This window comes from Schistocerca americana, unplaced genomic scaffold, assembly GCF_021461395.2.
Source record: "Schistocerca americana isolate TAMUIC-IGC-003095 unplaced genomic scaffold, iqSchAmer2.1 HiC_scaffold_81, whole genome shotgun sequence".
In the NCBI taxonomy this organism is placed as follows: Eukaryota; Metazoa; Arthropoda; class Insecta; order Orthoptera; family Acrididae; genus Schistocerca; species Schistocerca americana.
Window position 1 is genome coordinate 447,609 of NW_025726577.1, and position 23,940 is coordinate 471,548.

The 23,940-nt window shown below is 40.3% G+C and overlaps 1 protein-coding gene across 1 annotated transcript in view; it reads right to left on the minus strand.

The window, feature by feature from the left end:
- Positions 1–23,940, minus strand: part of LOC124591158 (neurogenic locus notch homolog protein 2-like) — a 90,401-nt gene that overhangs the window by 33,450 nt on the left and 33,011 nt on the right. Inside the window, exons 2-4 of the mRNA XM_047131709.1 lie at positions 17,602–17,622; positions 14,462–15,017; positions 7,047–7,196 (exon numbers count right to left, since the gene is read on the minus strand). Coding sequence (XP_046987665.1) covers positions 7,047–7,196; positions 14,462–15,017; positions 17,602–17,611 — 716 coding nt within the window. The 5' untranslated portion in view covers positions 17,612–17,622. The remainder of the gene's footprint in view (positions 1–7,046; positions 7,197–14,461; positions 15,018–17,601; positions 17,623–23,940) is intronic.

The following is a 23,940-nucleotide window of genomic DNA, read 5'->3' on the forward strand; positions in this document are numbered from 1 at the left end:
CTACATCCTTGAGAAAAAAACCTAGAAAACAAAAGACCTGGAGGTCCCCCATACAAGAGATCGGCGAATATCAGATTGACCACATTGCCATCTCCTATTTCATACAGAAAGAGATCCTTGATGTCCAAGTCCGCAGAGGGGCGAACATTGACTCAGACCACTACTTAACACACATTCAAGTCAAATTCACCCCAAAAAAATTCTATCCGAAAAAAACACACATGATGAAATTTGACACACGAACAAAGAAACCAATCTGAAGGAGGAGTGGGAAAAGGAACCAGCTGACTCTTGGGAAAAATTTCGAACAAAAATTACAAAGAAGGCAAAAGAACTGATCCCATTGAAAAAGAACACAAAACACCCCTGGTGGGACTCTGGATGTGAAAAAGTGCTGGAATAAAGAAAGAAAGCCTTTCTGAAGTATAACAGTAAAAAATCCCCAGAAAATCTAGATCACTTCCACAACACCAGAAGACAAGTGGCAAAAACAATCAGACAAGTCAAGAGGAAGTACCTCAAGGAATAGTGTGAGTCTATTGAAGAAAATTTCCGTTACTATAATGTACGAGACTTCTATAAGACCTTTGCTGGGAGAATCAATGGATACGGCTCACGAAATCTATGTTTCAGAAAACCAGATGGAAAACTAGCGCTCACAAATCAGGAAAATTGTGAGGAGCTGCCAAGATACTTTTCCGGACTCCTCAATTGCCCTGAACCTTCTTCAAGATTCCCTCAAGAAACTGCTATCTACACAAATCCAGAATCCCCACCACCTACACTAGAGGAGATCCAAAGACATATTCATAGACTGAAAGACAACAAGGCATCCGGAGAAGATAATATCACTGCAGAACTACTTAAAAATCTTGGACCAAATTCCCTCAAAGAACTCACTCAAATCATCACAGACATTTGGCAGACAGAAAAACTACCAGAAGATTGGAAATGCGCCCTAATTCATCCACTGCATAAAAAGGGAGACATGGCAGATATAAACAACTATCGAGGAATCTCCCTTCTCCAAGTCACTTATAAAATCCTCTCAGCTTGTCTTCTTCAACGAACACAAGAACAACTCGAACACAGTATTGGTGAATACCAAGCTGGCTTTCGCCCTCACCGATCCTGTGCAGAACAAATTTTCAATTTGAAGACAACACTAAAATACAAAGCAGTCAGAAACAGTCCGATCATTTGTTCCTTTGTTGATTTCGCAAAGGCTTATGATTCAATCGATACGCAATCTCTCTTTATTATCCTTTAGGAACTAGGACTCGATCCGAAAACCCTAAACCGTATCAAAGAAACGCTCACAAACACAACTTCTAAGATAAAATTCCTGGGTGAAATATCAGAGCCCTTCCTGATCAAAACCGGCGTCAGACAAAGTGACGGCTTGTCTCCACTCCTCTTCAACCTTGTCTTAGACAAAGTCATCCGAGAATGGGAAAAAGAACTGAAGAATCAAAATTACTGGAAGCCTATACAACTAGGAAGATCTAAAGATGGTACTAAAATTTCATGCTTGGCATTTGCAGATGACGTGGCCATTCTAGCAGAAAACGAGACCACAGCAATTAAACAGATAGACATTCTCAAAGAATGCGCCGAAAAAGTTGGGCTACAAATTTCCTTCCAAAAAACCAAATTCATCTGCTCAAAATTTGAAACTCAAAAACTGACTACAAAATATGGACAAATTGAGAGAGTTCCATTCTTTAAATACTTAGGCGAGGTCCTAGAACCCACTGGGGGAGAGAAAACTGCACAAAAAGTTCGACTGCAAAAACTGAAAAGAGCATACTGGAAAACCCACAACATCTACAATAAAAAGTTGTCTCTCCATTCACTCAAAAATACGACACTACAATACAGTAATCAAGCCCGAAGCACTATATGCCAGCGAAACACTCACACTCCATAGAAAAGGCGACCTGTAAGGCATCCTGAAAGAGGAACGCAAAATTATCAGAAAGATTCTTGGCCCAAAAAGAACGGAAGATGGATACAGGTTACAGTCTCGGAAAACTACAGAAAAATTATCTAACCTCGCCGCAGACATCCGGAAAAGAAGACTAAAATTTTACAGTCATATCCACAGACTCCCAACACCCAGACTCTCCCACAAAATTTTAATATACATTGAAAAATTGAAAACCATACCCTGGATACAAGAAACCAAAACAGATCTAGCAAATGCACAAATAAATTCTTCAGAAGTTATAAACAGAAATGTATTAAGGGAAAAAATCAATAGTTGGAAAGTACAACCCGAGAATGAAGTTTGCAAGAGACAGGGGACAAAATGGACAGAGGAAAGAAAGAGAATTCATGGGGAAAGAATGAGAGAAGTTTGGAGAATTAAAAAATTGAATCGGAAAAGCTTTGTGTGATCCGTATGGGTCCAATCGCACATAATAATAATAATATGTACTGTAAATGACTTGGTCCATAGTTAGGGAACGCAGGGTTGAATGTAAAAGATGTGGGGAAGCCCTACAGCTATGGAAGTAGCCTGGTGGAATGCAAAAGGAGTGGTTAGCGCAAGCTGAAATGTGTCCTTTGCAACGGGTAAGGAATCGGGCCTGACCAGTGCTGTGGTTAACATCTCGCTAGCAGTAGCAGAACATTGTAGTTCATATTCTTGGAGTATTGAGGCAGAGGAACTTAAGAGTGTTATATATGGACCTTGGATGCTGCATTTGGTGATACCATGTATAATGGCATTATTTTTGGCCCTGCAAAAATATAATTCAGAAGAGCTATAACAGGGCGAGGCCAACAGTACTGCCATGACTACATCGCCGCCATGTTAACAGCCACTGCAAATCATGCCACCAGTGGCAGTGCCACCAGCCATCCACCAAAATGTTTATATTTGGCACTCTGTGAATGGACCAGGTATTTGTGAAATTTGGTTGATTTTAACAATAATCGTGGTATTGTTAAAACTTCTATCTTGCACCTGTGATTATCCCAAATCACAAACCTCACCAAGAATCCTATCCTAGTGAATTTAATTCCGAGTGTGCTAATTTATTATGAAAAGACTATTCAGCAGCTGTAAAAATAGTTGTAATTGCTTTCTAATGTGTGGAGTTGTGTTTAAAGTTCAGTTTTATAGTTTGAGAAATACTACACTGCCAGTGCGTTTTTAAATCGATCTGCAATCATTTTCTTAAATAATTTGCCTTACTTAAAAAGGTACCAGTAAATAGTAAAGTTGTTAGTTAAAGGAATAATAATATTGAATAGAAGTAAAAAAGATAATTAATTATGCACTTTGATCAGAATTACAAAGCTTTATCACTGTTCATTTTATGAGAAGGTGTTTGAACTTGAAGTTAATACTGTGTTGGCATTTGCACAGTCAGCCATATTTTGAGAAGGTTAAAAGACTGCTTTTCAAAGCACATTTGTTATTTGAAGAGTTATGGTTTGTTGTGTTTCACTTAATGAATAATTATTCATGAGAATACTCACCATTTCCCATACACACTTGTGTAGTTTTGTTAATGAGCATGGTTCATTAAACCATTAAAGTTTAATAGCCCTCATATGCTAGGCTAGTTGGTTAATGAAGCAAAGGTCCCTCCAGAGCCAGTGTAGTTAAATTGCTTTCTGTTTAATTGCTTCAAACTGAGCTCAAGAAAGAAATATTTACTGTGTTAGCTATTTTAATGCAAGCTGGTTCATGTAATGGCATAGAGACACTACTAAGCAATAATGTTATAGAGTAAACCCCGATTTAAATCAGAATCATTTCATGCTCTGCCCTGTTTAGTAATGCTATTAGTATCATGTGTGTTGGTGACTGGTTGTATTAACTGCTGCATCTAGTTGATTCAAGGTACATCGTCTTGACTTCCAAGTTAGTACTACATTTATCTGCAAGGTTAGGTTACTGTGTTGTAGTGCGAACAGATTTCAAGAAAGAGTTTAGTAGGCGTTAAGGAAATTTAGGTTAGCCTTAGCACTGCCTTGAGCTTTATTACATTGTTTGACAATAATTCCTAATTAGGCTGGTGACATATTAAGGCATCAAGGGATCACCAATTAAGTATTGGAGGGCAGCCTGGAGGGTAAAAATCGTAGGGGGAGACCAAGAGATGAATACACTAAGCAGATTCAGAAGGATGTAGGCTGCAGTAGGTACTGGGAGATGAAGAAGCTTGCACAGGATAGAGTAGCATGGAGAGCTGCATCAAACCAGTCTCAGGACTGAAGACCACAACAACAACAACAACAACAACACATATTAATATGTAATATTACGACTTGCTTTTGTGCTGGAGAACATCTGTTCCTCACCCATCTTTTTAGTGTTGGTTATACTCTGCTGGAGTGTTTTGGAAATGAATCCCAGTCAAACAGATTGATTATACTGTTCCCATTACGTTATCTCATGGTCACAACTTTCTCAAAAATTCCTCAGAGAGGTTTAATGTAATCATTGACTGCCGTTTATGGTCGTCTGTGTTACCATTACAAGCACTCCCTTTGGAGGAGCCCTCCTGCACCATTCCACCACATGTGGATGGCCGACTTGCTGCAAGGTTGTGCCCTGTGACATTTGTATGGCTGCTTCGGTATCTTGGCATTTTCAGCTCTTAAGGAGGGAGGCAGAGCTTTAGTTGGTAAAGACATTTCCAGCTGGAGTACATCACAACCAGTCACACATTCTGGAATCAGGTATTGGATTTTAAGGTGTACCCAGGACCAGATGTACAGTCAGATCACAATTTAGTTATGACAATGAGTGATGTAAATTTTAAGAGTGTTGTTACGAGAATTCAGTGTGTAAATAAATAGGATACTGAAGTACCCAGGAATGGAATGTGAATTTTAACTTCTATGAGTCTCTAGATAATGCGATAATGAATGGTGATCAAATGAATTTTCACGTTTGTCTATATAATCGATGAGAGACAGTTCATAACAACAGACAGCCAGAAAGAGACATCCAAACACTACAGATGTGACCAAGTGCTAGTAAGTGCGATAGTTTACGCACAATGAGCTAAACAGCTCATGAATCCAACTCACTGACAAAAATAATAACATCCGGAAGAATGGAAGACAAAGCTGATGATCTGTTTGAGGATGCTAAATTTGGAGTAATGGATCCAGGGAGGTCAACTCGACCTTCAACCTTATAGTGGTAGGAATGTGTCAGAAAAATCAAGAGATGTTTATTGCATTTGTCGATCTTTACATGACATTTGACAGCATGAAACAGTGAATTTTTTTTTCTAAAAGGTATGTATATGGAACAGCAGATAACATAGAATATGAGCAATAATCAACAAGAATTTGTACTCTGAATCAAAGATGATTGAAGAAAAGGATGAAGGTAGTCTCCACAAATGTTCAGATGAACACTGAAGAATCATTGGTGGAATTGAAGAAACTTCCAGGAATTTAATTAAAACTGAAGGTGAAAACAATTTCGTTTAATAAAATTCACTGGTGATATTTCTGTGTTCACTGAAAGTTTGAATGAATCACCAGTTTATGAATGTAATAAACAGTTGAATGAACACTGAATCAGGATTAATGAATGGAAGAAAGAGGAAAGTATTGCGGAGTAGTAGAAATAACATTGGTTGCAAAGTTTACATCAGAATTAAGGACCACACAGTAGACTGCTTGTAGTGACTATTACACGTGAAGCTAATTTACACTGAGGGACAGAGCAAGATTTTCTCTACCAATAAGGAGTAATGTTGCATGGAAAAAGGAGGAGATTCCTTGTAAAACAAAGTTACTAATACCAAGGATAGGCCTTAATTTGTGTTGGATGTCCCTTAATGTATGTTTGGAGCACAGTACTGCATAAAAATTAATCGTGGATTATGGAAAAAAACAAAAGGGGAATCGGAGCATTCTAAATTCGGTGCTATAGAAGGATGTTTAAACTAGGCGAACTCATAACAGAAGAACTGTGGAACGTCTCTGCAGAACAGGTGAGGATATTGTGATATGTGGAAAACTGTGACCAGTACGAGGGTCAGCATAGTAAGTTATATTTGAAGGCATCAGGGAATAATTGCTGTGGCACTAGAGGTAGTTGTTGAGGTTAAAAACTGAAGGGAAAGACAGAGAGGAATGCATACCACAAATGACTGGATTCTGGGTGCTCATGGCACTGTAAATCTGTTGCTCACACAAACAGACACATTGTCAACAGGAGGCAGAGTTTCCCCTTTGCATGGTTCAAATGGCTGTGAGCACTATGGGACTTAACATCTATGGTCATCAGTCCCCTAGAACTTGGAACTACTTAAACCTAACTAACCTGAACACATCACACACATCCATGCCCGAAGCAGGATTCGAACCTGCGACCGTAGCAGTCCCGCAGTTCCGGACTGCAGCGCCTAGAACCGCACGGCCACCGCGGCCGGCCCCTTTGCATGTCTGTGGTTACTGGGACTGGCTGTTACAGCAGTGGGGCAACCCAGGTGGACCACACCCTGACAAGCTAAGGCTCTGCTGACGTTTGCTTCTGGTTGGTGCTTGCAGAGTGTATTTTTTGTTACTAACAGAAACTTTATAGCAAATTATTCGGTTGTTTATCCCGTCTCATTCCTGACGAGAACCAAAATGGTCTCATAAATGTGTGTCAATGTGTGACCTCTGCTAGACCATTCCAATACATCCAGAGTAACATACAATTATCTCATTTGACAGTGTTACACATTCATTCAGTGCACTCATACTCTACCTGCCACTAAATTTTCTGTGGATGACATTGCATGAATTATTGTTGGCATTGGTTTGCGGATTTTGATGAGAATAAGTTACTGAGCTGTTGACAATAACTATTTTCTCTACCAATCTATTCTTAATTAACCTCTCTCCCATGATACTATGATCTAGTCCTGACGACACCACCCATGAATGTATGTTCTGATGCTTTTCAGTATTTATGTCTGATCTACCATATAATGGTGTGTGTGTGTGTGTGTGTGTGTGTGTGTGTGTGTGTGTGTGTGTGTGTGTGTGTGTGTGTGTGTGTGTCTGTTGAGGGAACTCACCGCATTTGAGAGACAGTGGCCGCATCAGGTGGAGGAGTCGTGGGCCGCGCAGCAGCAGGTGTCTGGCAAGGTGCGCTGGCAGAGGTGGCGGCAGCGGCGGAGGTGGTGGTGGTTCTGGTTGTGGTACTCAGCTCCGTAACGACTGGTGCGCTGCACATACAGAGAGAGGCAGGGTGTTAGCCGGCTGGCGTTTCCTCGTGCGGATGTAGGGGTGCCTCCCTATGGCCAACACTGCTGAGGGACCATCCACACACTGGCAACTAATGGACGACATGTGCCACATATGGGGATAGGGCTCCCGTTAATACAAATGAATGACCAGTAAGCTAGTAACTATCAACTGCACCACCCGAGCTTCCCACGGTAGTCGCCGAACACGATACAACAGGTAGTTCAAAACAAAGTGCAACCAGAAGGTACATACAATGCCCAACATTTGCAAAAACTCAATTACAGAATTACTGGAGAGGTCAGCTCAGGTATTATCACCATCAAATCTATACAAACGGCCTGAATTCCACTCCACCTAAATTGTATGCACCCACATAATGTTACAGTCTTACAGTCCCTCTGATCTCTTTTCGGTACGGGCATTTTGCTCTACAAAATGGTTACTACAAAACACTACTTGAAGAAATTGATCTGTAACACTGAGTCCACAATCAGACTAATGTCACGATAATGTAAATATCACGAAACCTGGTATAATTAGGTGACAGTCTCCAGCACTTGTAAACTCAAGTTTATTGCAATAAATGACATTCCAGAAACTAAGTTTCAACTTGAAATTACATGACGAAGACATTTGTATTAGACTAGCATCCAGGATTCCAATTAAGCAACTACTGTCCCTGTTAAGTAAGTATGAAATATCTTAAATATCATTTTGGCCACATGTAAGCATGTGTGTGCAAATGTTGAAATGACGTGGCATAAAGTTTTGTGTTAGATGATTCAAACCCAGCAAGCAATAGGATTGTTAACTAAGGGCAATAATACATTACATATCCAAATATAGCAAGATGAGAATCTGAAATGTTGAGAAAGTATTTTGTACCTTTACTGGGATTTGAATCCAGCACCTATCATTTTTTCTAACCACAAATACACATTAAACATCTGCTTAGTTTAGCTGTAGCGAAATGTGCACATGTCTGAAACGGAAATAACTTAACGGAAAGTTCTGTGTGGAGTGGGAATCTAAGCCTGCATGCTGCATGCATCATCGTTGTTGCCTGCACACAAGAAAATTTTTATTATCGAATTCCTTTTTGCCAGTTGCTACGAGTGACATGTCTTAACATGAAATTATGGCTTGAAAAATTGTGTGTGACAGTTGAAATCAACACCACCTGTCATTGTTGACAAGACACGTAGAGGCGATAAAAATCAAAATTATTTTTCACCTTTGGTTTGATGAGCACATATTACTATTTCAAATGACACAATGAAATTATTTGCAGACAACCACGAATACAATGGATGCTAACTACTATGGACATATCCCTGGGAACCATTTCTTAGCACAAAAGACCTTTGTCACACCAGATGCATACTGTTACATTCTGAGGACTCATTAGCCTCTGACTGCACATTTTTTCTCAGGACCAAACATTTTCGTTTTTTGAAGTTAAGGCCCAATGGCTCAAATGTCCACCCAACGATCCTTGTTTACATTTTCCTTTTTTTTCTTAAACTCATCAATGCAAATGCTGTGACCTTTTCCTTGAAATGACACTATCATCTATTTCCTTTCCCACATTTGAGTGCTGTAGATTCTGCTTTGTCTCTTATGGTCTTGCTGTCGATAGGACGTTTAACACTAAATTACTTCTTTCTTTCTTCCGCAATATTTGCTATTGAATTAAAGTGTTGCATGATGGTTAACTGGTCACATTTCATGACGTTTGCCAGTAATCAATTGGGCCATACTAGTAAACCACCACATCAAGACAAACCAACTCAAAATTAGAAAATTATTTTCTGATTTGATTTGTTCAGCGCACTTACCACATACACGCACAAAATACTTTGTGCACCATTTTCAAAGGCTTAAACAACAATCTTTATGGCTGTCAAGAGTACAACATTCAATAAGTCACTCCAAGAATAATTGAGAACTTCAAATAAAAAATTATGGTTGATAACTAAACTTATTGCAACCTATAGGAGAACATGTAAAACAAAATCTCTATGATCTTATGCATGAATCTACTTGTTACAGTAAAATTATGGGTGGCCCTTTTAGGCAATATGCATCAATGTAGTACGCTACATAGAAAAAACTATGGACTCTCTTACGCAATTGCACGATACGTTTTTTAGGCCTCCTTTTACCACCTGGAATTTATCTGGAGGGATTATCTGTGCTACGTAAGCTACGTTTACTGAAGACAAGTCTCGTCTTTGCAATGACCGGTGGTGTTAGTAGTAACAGAAGAAACTACAATAATGAATGACCTCTTCAAAAAAGCATTATATTGGATAAACAAAGCTGCTTAGTACCACCTCAAAGTAAAAAATAAATTTCTTCAGAAATTATAACAAAAGGAATCCACTTCGAGAATAACAATGGACCCATTCTCAGAACAGCGACTGCCTATGATTGACTTCCTTATAAATCAAATGCATCTCTTCTCTTAGTAAAATTATATGCCCCTAGCACAAAAATAAAGAACTAGAAAATAATTAACTTTCCTTGACACAATACCACACTAGTGCAGTTATTAATACAACAAAGGTACCAGGAGAACGTTCTGAAAGTTTGATTGATACTTGTCACTGAGTTTTTTTGTGTGATCTAGTATTGGTGCAACCTAAACTCTTAGAAGATCACAGCTGCTCAGGTGAGAGCAACATTTCCTGCAGAAATTTCCATAGGCTACGATAATTCCAGTAAGGCAGTTGACAATTATGTGATTTTATTTCATCGATTACAAAATCAAGTCGAAAGTACACATTAGGTAGCTGAGGCAACTAGTGACCATTGATATGGATTAACAAGGAAAAGAATGTTTTGTATAGGCTGTAATTAACCTCCAGGGAAAGGGAACGCTCATCCAGTTAGAAGCATCCTTCGTTAACAACAAAACAATGGCACTGGACTGAAAGTTTGGTGGTCTGTTAAAATGGCTCTAGCTTCATATGATTAAGCTCTGTGTTCGAGTCACTGATCAGCCGAACACTAAACACCTATGAAAAGACTCTTAGCTTCTGTTGAGTTCAGTTAAACAACATAGTCTGACAATTAGAAGCTCACCATCATCAACCTTTCCTATACCAGAAATTTTATTTCATTACTGAACCAATGATCATGTAAAGTCACAGCACACTTATTTGAACTTGTAATGTTGAAAATGTTGGTGCTGAACTGAGAATCTAACTCAGGTATCTCTTTCTGCCATTTTGAACACTTTTCGGACGATACAGTTCCATCATTTTGTTGTGTCTGCAACATTCCACAGTCATCCAGGTTTCAATGAAAGATACAGGTGTCAGGTTTTAAATACTAGTTGGGTACAAAAATTTTCACTGTGTAATTTCAAGTTGTAGCATTCGCACTGCAAGTAATAGGTGAAAAGCAATTATGATTTTTAGCATTTGTGCATGCAATGTCCACAATAACAATTGGTGCCAGTTACGACTGAATCAGGCACAGAACTTTTTGGCCTATCATTTCAGATTTATAAATTCCACTCCTAGTGACTGGTGGAAAAGTATTTTGACAGTGAACACCTCTTCGTGTGTAGTGGTAGCATGTACAGGGTTAAGAGTCCCTATCAGCAGAGTACTTTTCCTCGCATAATTTCTAGTTCAGACACAAGCACATCTCACTAGTGGTGAAATAAACTGACATTGTGCATCTATATGTGGCTAGGAAACAACGCGATATGTGCTGGGTTCGGAACGCAGTGGGGGAATACTTTGTTGTATAATCATTTCAGTTTCATCATCCCTCTAGTGGTGAAAAATTTCGATACATAAAATTATAAGATTTTATTGTGCGTCATTCACAATCCCTGTCCAAAACAAAACCTTATGCCTCATCATATCTAGTTTGAACAAGCGCAATGCTGTTACATGTGGTTAAAATGATAGTTAAGATCTCTCATGCTTTGTTAGCAAAGACAGTAGTGACCGGATTGGAGTCCTGGGTTCCAGTCCAATACAGAAGCATGTCGTTTGAAGCAGAATCTTGCTTTTTGAAATGTCATTTATTGTAATTAACTTTAGTTTACAAGCACTGAGGACCGCCAGCTCTGGTAATGGGTTTTCTGATAATAACGTTATTGTGGTATTGGTTTTCATATGGACAATAGCAGGAAAGGGCAGTTTTCTCTAGTGGTCTCTTGTAGTAATGATTTTGTGTAGTGAAACGACTGTATGAGAAAGAGAACAGCCTAACTGCAAGACAGTTATGTGGCTGCATACAAACCAGGTGGAATGCAGTTCAGGTCATTTGGCTACTTCTGAGCATAGTAGCACATGCATATAAATCAGGCACAACACTCGTCTGGCTCTCAAAATTTTTTTAATGTAATTAATGTTATACTTTTGATCATCAGACATCGTTCAAAGCCTGTTTTAAAAACTGGCCTTTGAGAGGTACAGAAAAAAACTTGTTGACAGTGTGTTTGAAGCTGAGCTGGGGAAGGAATTTAGTACAGCAGACAGTGCGGCAAGGTGAAACTCGTCATTTGACACCAGAAAGAGGCTGTGGCCGTGCAACAGTTACTTGTCATAACAGTATTACCACACTCTAAATTTCATTCATTAAATACGGTTGACAGAAATTTAAACATTTTTCAAGTGAGCATCCTCACTTTGTAAGCACATATGAAACCACGAGGTAGTTAATGTAAGCTGTGTCATTCCCCAATCCAATCATGGGAAAACAAACACTAACATCTCTGTGTCTGTATGTAGTATGTTTGTTGTTTGAAACATGAATTTTTATGATAATCTTATTGAATAAAAGAGAAAAGCACTGAATGATTTACGTACTGGCTATAAGTTCATTACAATTGGATCAGGGAATGCACAGTGTCATCTCAAACACAAGATTTCTGATATGCCAAATAGCACATAAAATATTACGAAAGTATTAAAACCTAAATGAAAAATAAATGATCATTTATCAGTGTTAGTAGCTAGTAGACTTTTATGGACATATGCAATTGTAAAATGGTGCAGAATAAAGGTAACTCTGGACGCAGAGAGACTTTAATGCTCACAGAAATCAGAGGCACAATAGCAACAACAATGGATGGGATAGATAATGTCATATGGTGTGCCACAGTAGAATGAAAGTCTGTAGTGTTCATTGGGTGGCTATCTAAAAGCCATGGAGCGATCGAGACACGCAGACGGGTCGGATACCTGTTCATCGAAGATGCAGTAAAGCATGGTATTCTGTGTGTCACAGAAGGAAATGTATCTAAGTACTGCGTGAGCTTTATCTAACAGCTGAATAGAGATGTCGACAAAATGAGGTGAGAAGACTCAATTTTAGGCAACCAGCCAGAACTGCCTCGAGGACTGGCTTGTCTGGTGAGGTGGTCCAGGGTGCGAGAGGTGTGAGCAGCCATACACTGGAGCACCGATGCTTACTTCTCCCAGTTTTCTGAACACCTTCCATACAAGCCGTGACACCAGACGATTATTCTTTTATGTAACAGTAAAGGAAACAAAAGAAAAATTCGGAGTAGGTACTAAAGTCCATGGAGAAGAAATAAAAACTTTGAGGTTCGCCGATTACATTGTAATTCTGTCAGAGACAGCAAAGGACTTGGAAGAGCAGTTGAATGGAATGGACAGTGTCTTGAAAGGAGAATGAACATCAACAAAAGCAAAACGAGGATAATGGAGTGTAGTCAAATTAAGTCGGGTGATGCTGAGGGAATTAGATTAGGAAATGAGACACTTAAAGTAGTAAAGGAGTTTTGCTATTTGGGGAACAAAATAACTGATGATGGTCGAAGTAGAGAGGATATAAAATGTGGACTGGCAATGGCAAGGAAAGCGTTTCTGAAGAAGAAAAATTTGTTAACATCGAGTATAGATTTAAATGTCAAGAAGTCGTTTCTGAAAGTATTTGTATGGAGTGTAGCAATGTATGGAAGTGAAACATGGACGATAAATAGTTTAGACAAGAATAGAAGCTTTTGAAATGTGGTGCTACAGAAGAATGCTGAAGATTAGATGGGTAGATCACGTAAGTAATGAGGATATATTGAATAGAATTGGGGAGAAGAGGAGCTTGTGGCACAACTTGACCAGAAGAAAGGATCGGTTGGTACGACATGTTCTGAGGCATCAAGGGATCACCAGTTTAGTATTGGAGGGCAGCGTGGAGGGTAAAAATCGTAGAGGGAGACCAAGAGATGAATACACCAAGCAGATTCAGAAGGATGTAGGCTGCACTAAGTTCCGGGAGATTAAGAAGCTTGCATAGGATAGAGTAGCATGGGGAGCTGCATCGGACCATTCTCAGGACTGAAGACCACAACAACAACAACAACAACAACAACAACATTCCCTTAAAGCAATTAAAATCCCTTATGTACTTGCTGACATGGCTTGCACACAGAAAAAGGTGACAGACAAACTATGTAACAGAGACAAAGCTGTAGTACTGAGGTGTGAATAGTGAATACTCTGATAATCTGCTTTTCTACACGAAGAAAATTCCGCAGATCAACATCAGCTGTCGAAAACTGTAAATTTGTTGCCACCCTCCTCGAACCGTTGTGCAGTACGCTTCCTTGCTCGAGTTGTCGGCCAGAAGTGACGTACTCGGTCGTCGTCTTCATGCAGCGTGACACTATTCAGAGGTGTCTCATTGTCATCAGCCACAGAGGCACTGAACAACTTTAAACGCTGCTCTATACGAACAGGCTTACAGCAACCCATAAGAGCTGCCGGCTGCAAACTACACACATCACTGTGTTTGAGGCCGGGTTGGGCAGTACAGCTTTGTGTGCACAGCAGACTGCGTGATGCTGCATTCACACAGTTAATGTATCCTATTCTCCTGACACTTGATGCCAAAACCTAAAGAACCACCTTTCCTACACGTGTAGTTCGACAGATAAATGTCTATAAATTGGTTGTTTGATGATTTTTGCTAGAAAACATACCTGTTAATGAAGTGGACTCAGCTTAGGGATTCAGCTAACCTGCTACAAGAGGACAATGATAGCATCGTGAGCTAGCAGGAAATGACGGTCTATGATTGCGTATCTTACAGCAGTGACACATCTAAGGAAATTCACAGGAAACGTTATAGTCAAGCAAATGCACACACAGTCTCACACTCACACACACACACACACACACACACACACACACACACACACACACACACACACATCCAGAACTGAGGGACACGAATGAGTGGGTTGTCTCGCCCTTACCTGCTTTTTGGTGGTGGATCATACAGCAATCTGCTCACTTCGATCAAGTCCTTCGGTTGATGAAGCATCGCATCTGCCCACCCCTGAGTGGCCATCACCTCGTGGGTACGTGCCTTAATAAATTCGATGGCGGCTCGCCTGAGGTCACTGCAGGAGTGGCGGACTGCGAGGACGGCTGCGGTCGCTGCGGTCTCGACAGTCAGCTGAGCGGCCACCTGCCTCTCACACTCCGCTTTCAGCTGCGACACCCCGTACTTATCCGCTGCGGCCAGCAGCTGGGGGGCCGTGCCGGGCAGCTGGGGGGCCCGCAGGGTGTACAGGTAGGAGACCAGCTGTCTCAGCACCGGGCCCCCGATGTCGGCAATCCTCACCATGCCGGTGCTCGTCTCGAGGGTGTCGTGCGCGAACATGGCCGCCAACACTGGGCTCCTGTCTGCCAGGACGGCCCTGTGCGCCACCAGCCGAGTGTCACCTGCCTCGAGTATCACCACGGCGTCGTCCCCGGCGTCCAGGAGTGCACCCAGGTCCACCGTCACTGTCTCCGTCACATCTTTAAGGGGAGTTGGAATGCCCTATCTCGCCAATGTTAAATTTGCTAACTTTGTGTACCTTTTTCTTTGGAACTATTATCTTCAGAACTTTGAAATTCTGGCAGAGGTTTTCAGCATATATTGTGAGCCCACTGAACTAGAACCAATGTTTTCTTTTTGTTGGTATAGTATTTATGAATTTTTTACCATTAAGCCATTTTTTATTGGAAAAAGTATAACATAAACTTCCCTAGTTCAGAGAATAAGCCAGTTCTTGTCATGATTCTAGTTCAGTGGCCTCTTTGAACTGTTTTGCAGCATTTCTGAAAATTTGAATGTTGTTGGTTGAGTGGTTTATGAGATAAAGGTACATGTAACACTAAAAATGTCAAATGCCAGAAAATGCGATTAAAGTAATTTATTATGAAAATTCACAAATACCTTTTATTCTATTATCAAAAGTGTCCAGCAGAGTAATCAGGGTCATCTTCTAGTTCTTCTTCTTCACCTAGAAGCTTTCTTCTCCTTGCTGCCCTTGCTTTTTTTGTATTAAATTCAGCTGCATACTGAGCCTTCCTTACTCGCACGCTGTCCAGAAGCTGAAGACCTCTGATGGTGTTGATACCAGGAGCAATGCCGAGCCTTGCCATGACCTTTAGCCTACCCATATGACCATCATTGAATGAAATAACAGCATCACTGACTCCCCATTTCAATGTTTTTATCCCAACAAATACATTCTTAGGTACACGAGTCCAAATGAGGTTGTTGAACGACTCGTTTTGATTCTGGGTACAACCATGAAGACATTTTCGCAGAAGATCAGGATGCCCCAAGTCTCTATATATTGGTTTAATTACTTCCATAACAGCCAATGGAATATAATTTTTATGGTGATAAGGATCCCCAGTAGCTTGAGATTTTCTATAATTGCACCATGACTGAGGACCATCTGGACAAGCAAAATGTTGAGGATTATCATCAGTTGATGATCGATGTAAATATGTGGCCCATACAGCTTGTCTCATTTCCTGCAAATTATTTGCATTATTTCTTATTGCCATACCATAGTATTGTTGTAATTCATTTATAATTTTATCTGACAGGCGACCTCTAATGGTTTTACCATCTGACAAAATTTTGTCCTTCAGATTCTGTTTCAGTTTCCTTAGACGAGTGCCCATTCGTTTCTGAACATGACCGACACATTCTAGTTTAGTTATTGTCTTATTGACATATGGCATGGATTCTGTAACACTTTTGTATGCCTTGGAGTCCCCATCTCCAAGGAATTTTGTGTAAAATACTCCCCGTTCTTTTTCTGATCTGCTAAACATTTTCACAGCAGCGGCAGCCTCCATGCCTCCACTCGTACCTTCATAATTCTTGCTACATATGTGAGCTGCTTCTATCTTACCAGATGCACAATGGTAACAATGTTTAGTGAGCACTTCATAGTCCAAAACTTTACCGCTGTCCACACTAGTAACAGTAGCAACAGCATTTTTGGATGTGTGACCCCTTTTCTGCCAGGTTCCATCAAAAGCAACAGGGATATCTGGGTTTCCTTCATTTATATATTTTGCTTCACTGGCAGCAGCTTTCATTGATAAATCTGCTACAGACTGAACAGCATCTCCTATCACTTCAGTGTAATTGTCAATTTTAGCAGGTGGAGGTGGAAGATTCATTATGGCACAAAATGTTTGAGCAGCAGTATGTCCTTTACCAATTGCTCTCATTGCATACATTAGCCTGATATTACTCTCAAACAAATTGCTACTGCATGTTTTAGAGCTCCAAAAACAGGTCTCATTTTCACAACTGGCACAAACTATAGCAATTTTGCAGGAAAGTCCTATAGATTTTGTTATGTTCATATCAAAAGAACCTCCACAAAGATTACAACACAAACATTTCTTCATAAACTCAGTAAAAACAGGAAAGTCGACTAAAACATATTGTTCATTAGAAGCTTCATCTGTAATTTCACTTGCACAGTTTGATAACTTCTTTTTTGATGCACTGGTGGGCGTGTCTCCTTCACACATCTCAGCTGTACAAACGTCAGAACTTTCACCAGCATCAACAGGTGCTGAAGCAGAATCACTTGAACAAACGTTATTTGTAAATCTATTACCGCGAAACTTTCGCTTTTTAAATAATGATGCACTCCTAGGCATCGTAGAAACTACGCACTCACCACTGAAAGTCAAAACAAGACAGATAACAAACTCCAAATGAGCGACAAACTAAACTCGAGGCTCAAAACAAACACTCACAGATCAAAAACTGAACAATAAACACAGCTAGTCGTAAAAACAATGGTACCTATGGAAGGATCAAAGATTCTACAACTGAAGAGTGAAATCCACAGCCTTCTATATGTAATGTTTTCGGAAATGCGAAGATTTAAATGTGTACAAATCACAAGATGGGTAACTTTGCTGGGCGCACATGTAATTTTGAAAAATTAAATAAAAATACTTCCAATTGGAATTTCTTAACAAATTTTGCACCATTTTAAGCAGAAAATTTCAAATTAAGTTATAAGGTTAAAAACTGAAAATGTGAATTTTTTCCATTTTCCGGCATTCCAACTCCCCTTAACTGCTTCCATTGTGGACAATTCTGAAACACGGCAACGCGGAGCAGCCCTTTCAGCATACAGGTGACTGACGATACTTCTACGAGAGACAGGCACACCTTTCTCCAGCAACAGTTGATAAATGTTGTCTGTCATCAGTCAGTTTTAACACTATCACACCCTTTCTGTCAGACTGATGCCATTGGTGAGTAACTGCAAATCTTTAGCAATAACATTTTCAAGAGTTCATTTCCTTTCGGCACATTTCATTTGGAGTACAAGCTCCAGATGCGGCAAAGACATTATCCCCAAATTTTTTCTACAGCGAAATGTTACTTGGTCTGGAAATGGTTCAAAATGGACATCTACCAAAATATTAAAAAGATTGTAAAGATCTATAGCAGTACTTTATTCAACGAGATATTCTCTTTACATCTCATGTTATTCAAGAAAACAACATTGTCCACGAGACTCAGAGGGCCATAGACACGGGTTCCCGGGTAAATGCTGTGTTTCTTGACTTCTGCAAGGCGTTTGATGCAGTGCCCCACAATCGTTTAATGAATGAAGTAGACAACACGGACTATCAGACAAATTGTGTGATTGGAGTGAAGAGGTCCTAGATAACTGAACGCCGCATGTCATTCTCAATGGAGAGCCTTCCAAAGTAAGAGTGATTTCAGGTGTGGCGCAGGGGATTGTCGTTGGACCGTTGCTACTCACATTATATATAAATTACCTTGTGGATAACATCGTAATTTCACTGACGCCTTTTGTGGATGATGCTGTAGTATATCGAGAGGTTGTAACAATGGAAAATTTTACTGAAATGCAGGAGGATCTGCAACAAATTGACCCATGGTGCAGGGAATGGCAATTGAATCTCAATGTAGACAAGTGTAATGTGCTGCGAATACATGGAAAGAAAGATCCTTTATCATTTAGCTACAATATAGCAGGTCAGCAACTGGAAGCAATTAATTCCATAAATTATCTGGGAGTACGCATTAGGAGCGATTTAAAATGGAATGATCATATAAAGTTGATCGTCGGTAAAGCAGATGCCAGACAGATTCATTGGAAGAATCCTAAGCAAATGCAGTCCGAAAACGAAGGAAGTAGGTTACAGTACACTTGTTCGCCCACTGCATGAATACTGCTCAGCAGTGTAGTATCCGTAGCAGATAAGGTTGATAGAAGAGAGAGGAGATCCAATGGAGAGCAGAGTGCTTCGTTACACGATCATTTAGTAATCGCGAAAGCGTTACGGAGATGATAGATAAACTCCAGTGGAAGACTCTGCAGGAGAGACGCTCAGTAGCTCGGTACGGGCTTTTGTTGAAGTTTCGAGAACATACCTTCACTGAGGAATCAAGCAGTATATTGCTCCCTCCTACGTATATCTCGCGAAGAGACCTTGAGGATAAAATCAGAGAGATTAGAGCCCACACAGGGGCATGCCGACAATCTTTCTTTCCACGAACAATAAAAGATTGGAATACAAGGGAGAACCGACAGAGGTACTCAAGGTACCCTCCGCCACACACCGTCGGGTGGCTTGCGGAGTATGGATGTAGATGTAGATTGTTTTATGACCCGAATCTGTATTATTCGTCATTCAACTAGCGGTTATGCACGTACCCTTGCAGGATTTGTTTCACACAGGGGGTGTACGAGTGAGATCCTGTCTCAAGACTTTATCGGGAGAATGACTCATTCATGTACAGTGGCAGACGGTCTGAATCGGGCTCAGCAGAGTATGTGGTTCTAATTTTCATCCACCAGAGTAAAGTAGGGGACAGACACATTCGATAAACAGGTCAAGAGAATGTTATTTTGTGAATTTTTCTGTTTACTTCTTGAATGATTTTTTGTTTATTTATGTTTGTACAGTTTTGTATACGTTTCAGCAGTGTGAATGACGCGTGAATGTGTAAATATGTAGATATTGTTATACTGAGAAACGCTGTACGAACTAGTGTGAGAAATTTTCAAGACACTGAATGCAGACGTTTTAGGAAGTACACATCTTGTAAGTAATTATCACGTGGCACATTGAGAAGATCGATGACCAAAAAGTTGATTGTATTAATTAGACACTGATAAACTGGCGAGCATTTGCGTTTAAGAACAATCCTTGCTTAGCAGGTGTTCATATTTCGGGAAATACGTTACCACAGACTTGCTAACGTGAATGAAAGGGTTTGCGCATGACTGTGTTACGATTAGCACGGGCTTGGCAGTGAACTTGCAATTCTAAATTTCAGAATATACCAAAATTTTGTCAGTACTTCTACCTTTCACTCAAAATTCAGACCTTTTCCCAATTCTTAGAATAGTTACGCTGTATGCAGCCTGGTGCGCGTCGCAGTACGGCAGGTTTCTGCTCGGCTTTCCTACCAGTGATCTGCTGCAACGAGTTCACAGGTAGGTGCAGGCAACAGGAACAGTGATGACGCACGTGGAGCACATGCCGGGGAAAACAGTAAAAAAGCCGTGGTACATTGAATCCGTGGTTGAGGGAAATTTAGTGAGAGACCGTATAGTCAACGATAATGAAAAATTTAGTAAATCGGTACACGCGGAATTTTGAACCCAACCCATTTCGCGACGCCGGACAGACTGACAAGAAAGAAGATGTAATACAGAGCGCAGCGAAGCAGCAGACGGCGTCATAGCGGTATCAACGAGCAGCACTACATAAGAGCAGTGATGCCAACTTACACGATGAGCGGGGACCCTTAACACTGGTACGGCAGGCTGAGGTGGTATGACACTCCGTTTCAGCATGCCGAGGCTGCAGCATTCAATGAAAGGTAAGTTTGTTACATTTGGTTGTGTGTGTGTGTGTGTGTGTGTGTGTGTGTGTGTGTTTTGAAACAGTGAGTAACATGGAAGGTGATAAACATTTTAAAATACGATAAAATGAGGATGGACCCTCAATGAATATAAGTGCTTCACAAACCAGCAGGGCTGAACAGAGAGGAGTAAGCCTAGTAGATGTTAAAGTAAAAAGAGGAGATTTTTGACGATGTTTCTTTGTTATTTACGGGCTGTGGAGTAGAAGCTGCTTCAAGTACGTCAGTTAATGTAACTGGTGGAGATAATGTAGAGCCTGGAAGTGACATGAAGCATGAAATCGGTAACAACCAGTTGTGTGATGGCAATGCTGGTAGTGTAACTGAATCAAATGTGTCAAATTTGGATACAAAATTTGGTATGGTATCGGTGGAACAACATAAACAGGAAACAGTAATGCAGAAAATAGAACCAAGATGTATGCAATAAATGTTTGCAGCTATAATGGGTTCTATAAAAGATGAACATACTAATTTTGCCGAAACAATTGGCCAGAAAATCAACGAAAAACTTGTAAGGCAAATTGTGGTTTAAAAAAAATGTGAGAAAATGATTTGAAGTCGTTAGAATGTAAAGTAGATGGCAAAATTTCTCAAATTGAGAATAACTCCCAACAATCCATTAGAGCTGTAAAAATTGAATTAACAGATGCCTTGAAAAAAGTTACTGTTGCAAACGAAGGGTAGATGTGATAAAAGAATATGCCAAATGTATGGATGAAGTAAAAAATGTGTGTGACCTAGTGGGTGTGTCAGAAGAAAATGTTCTTCAGCTGACTAACCAGGCAGAAGAGGTTGAAAATAAGTCGGGTGAGCATAGCAGTAGATTATGCCAAGTTGAAACTAGCCTCAGACATGGAATTAACAGTAGTGGGTGTACTTTTGTAGCAGAATCGTCTGAAATATCATATGTCGCTAACACGCAGTTTTTACGTTTTGATCCAACAGGAAATGTACATCCAAAAGAATTTTGTAAGGTATTATAACTGCCCATGAACTGGCGAAACAAAATTATTGCAGCTCCGAGGGATGACTTCCATAAATTCGTTAGTTATTTGGAGAGAGTTGACAAGTTGTTGTATGAGGAGGAGCATGCAAATCGTAATGAGTGTAGAAAAGTTGTGGTATGTTTTCAAAGAGATAGTATAGACAGCAATTGAGAGATATGTACCACATACATTAATGAGTGATGGTACTGATCCCACATGGTACACAAGACAGTCAGATCGTTGTTGCAGAAGCAACAAAAAAAAAGCATGCCAAATTTAAAAGAGCTCAAAATCCCCAAGATTGGCAAAGTTTTACAGAAGTTCGAAATATAGCGCGTACTTCAATTCGAGATGCTTTTAATAATTGCCACAACGAAATTCTGTCTCGAAATCTGGCAGAAAACCCAAAGAGATTCTGGTCATTTATGAAGCACACCAGTGGCAAGACGCAATCAATACCTTCACTCCGCGATAAAGGTGAAGTCACCGATGACAGTGCCACTAAAACAGAGTTATTAAACATGGTTTTTCGAAACTCCTTCAGCAAAGAAGACGAAGTAAATAGCCCTGAATTCCAATCAAGAACAACTGCCAAGATGAGAAATATAGAAGTAGATATCCTCGGTGTGACATAGCAGCTAAAATCACTTAATAAAGGCAAGGCCTCCGGTCCGAATTTCATACCAGTCAGATTCCTCTCAGAGTATGCTGATAAAAAAAAGCTCCATATTTAGCAATTATATACAACCACTCGCTCACAGAAAGATCCGTACCTAAAGACTCGAAAATTGCTCAAGTCACACCAATACCCAAGAAGGGAAGTAGGAGTAATCTACTGAATTATAGGCCCATCTGATTAACGTCGATTTGCAGTAGGGTTTTGGAACACATACTGTATTCGAACATTATGAAGTACCTCGAAGGAAACGATTTATTAACACATAGTCAGCACGGATTCAGAAAATATTGTTGTTGTGAAACACAACTAGCTCTTTAAGCTAATAAAGTAATGAGTGCTATCGACAGAGGATGTCAAATTGATTCCATATTTTTAGGTTTCCAGAAAGCTTGCGTCTTCTAACAAAACTGCGTGCCTACAAAGTATCGCCTCAGTTGTGCCACTGGATTCGTGATTTCCTGTCAGAATGGTCACAGTTCGCAGTAACAGAAAGTCATCGAGTAAAACAGAAGTAATATCCGGCGTTCCCCTAGGAAGTGTTATATGCCCTCTATTGTTCTTGATCTATATTAACGACATAGGAGACAATCTGAGTAGCCATCACATATTGTTTGCAGATGATGCTGTCATTTACCGCCTTGACTCGCAAAATGATTTAGGTAATATATATCTGTATGGTGTGAAAAGTGGCAATTGACTCTGAATAAAGAAAAGTTTGATGTTATTCACATGAGTACTAAAGGAATTTAGCTGAATTTCGATTACGCGATAAGACACACAAAACTGAGGGCTGTAAATTCAGCTAAATACTTAGGGATTACTATTACAAATAACCTAAATTGGAGCGTCACATAGATAACATTGTGGGTAGAGCAAACCAAATACTGGGATTCATTGGCAGAACACTTAGGAGAAACATGTCTACTAAAAAGACTGCCTACACCACGCTTGTCCGCCCTATTCTGGAGTATTGCTGTGCGGTGTGGGATCCGCATCAGGTGGGACTGACGGATGACATCGAAAAAGTACAAAGAAGGGCAGCTCGTTTTGTATTATCGTGAAATAGGGAGATAGTGTCGCAGACACCATACGTCAATTGGAGTGGCAATCACTGAAACAAAGGCGTTTTCGTTGTGACTGGATCTTCTCACGAAATTTCAATAACCAGTTTTCTCCTCCGATTGCGAAAACATTCTGTTGCCACCCACCTACATAGGGAGAAATGATGATCACGATAAAATAACAGAAATCGGGGCTCACACAGCAAAATAGAAGTGCTCTTTTTCCCGCGTGCCGTTTGAGAGTGGAACGGTAGAGAGACAGCACGAAGGTGGTTCATTGAACGCTCTGCCAGACAGTTTATTGTGATTAGCAGAGTAATCACGTAGAAGTAGATGTTGTATCGAACGACCAAACAATGCCGAACCGCGGCACACTGTAAACGTGAACACAATTGGCGAGTGCCGTGGAAATATCGGGGGCGGAGGTGCCGAGAGGTGGCGCTATCCACCAAATGATAGGCGAAATAATGGGGAGCAGGTGCAGTATTATCGACCGTATTCTCCGGTGTGAGAGGACGATGATGCGCCAAGGCGACAGCAAATGGTGGTGGACATAAGAAATGGTACACAATCCGAGAATCCGTTAAACTAAATGCCGTCTGTGAAAGGGCTAGCATTTACAAGATGGGAAGTACTAATTTGAACCCGCTAGCAAAACCCTACGTACGTGTTAGAACTAAACAGCCAGGAATTGTAAGTGAGGAGCAAAAGAAGGTAGTAACAGGCGGAACGCGCTATATACAAATCTGTACATTTAACGGAGGTTTAGGGGATT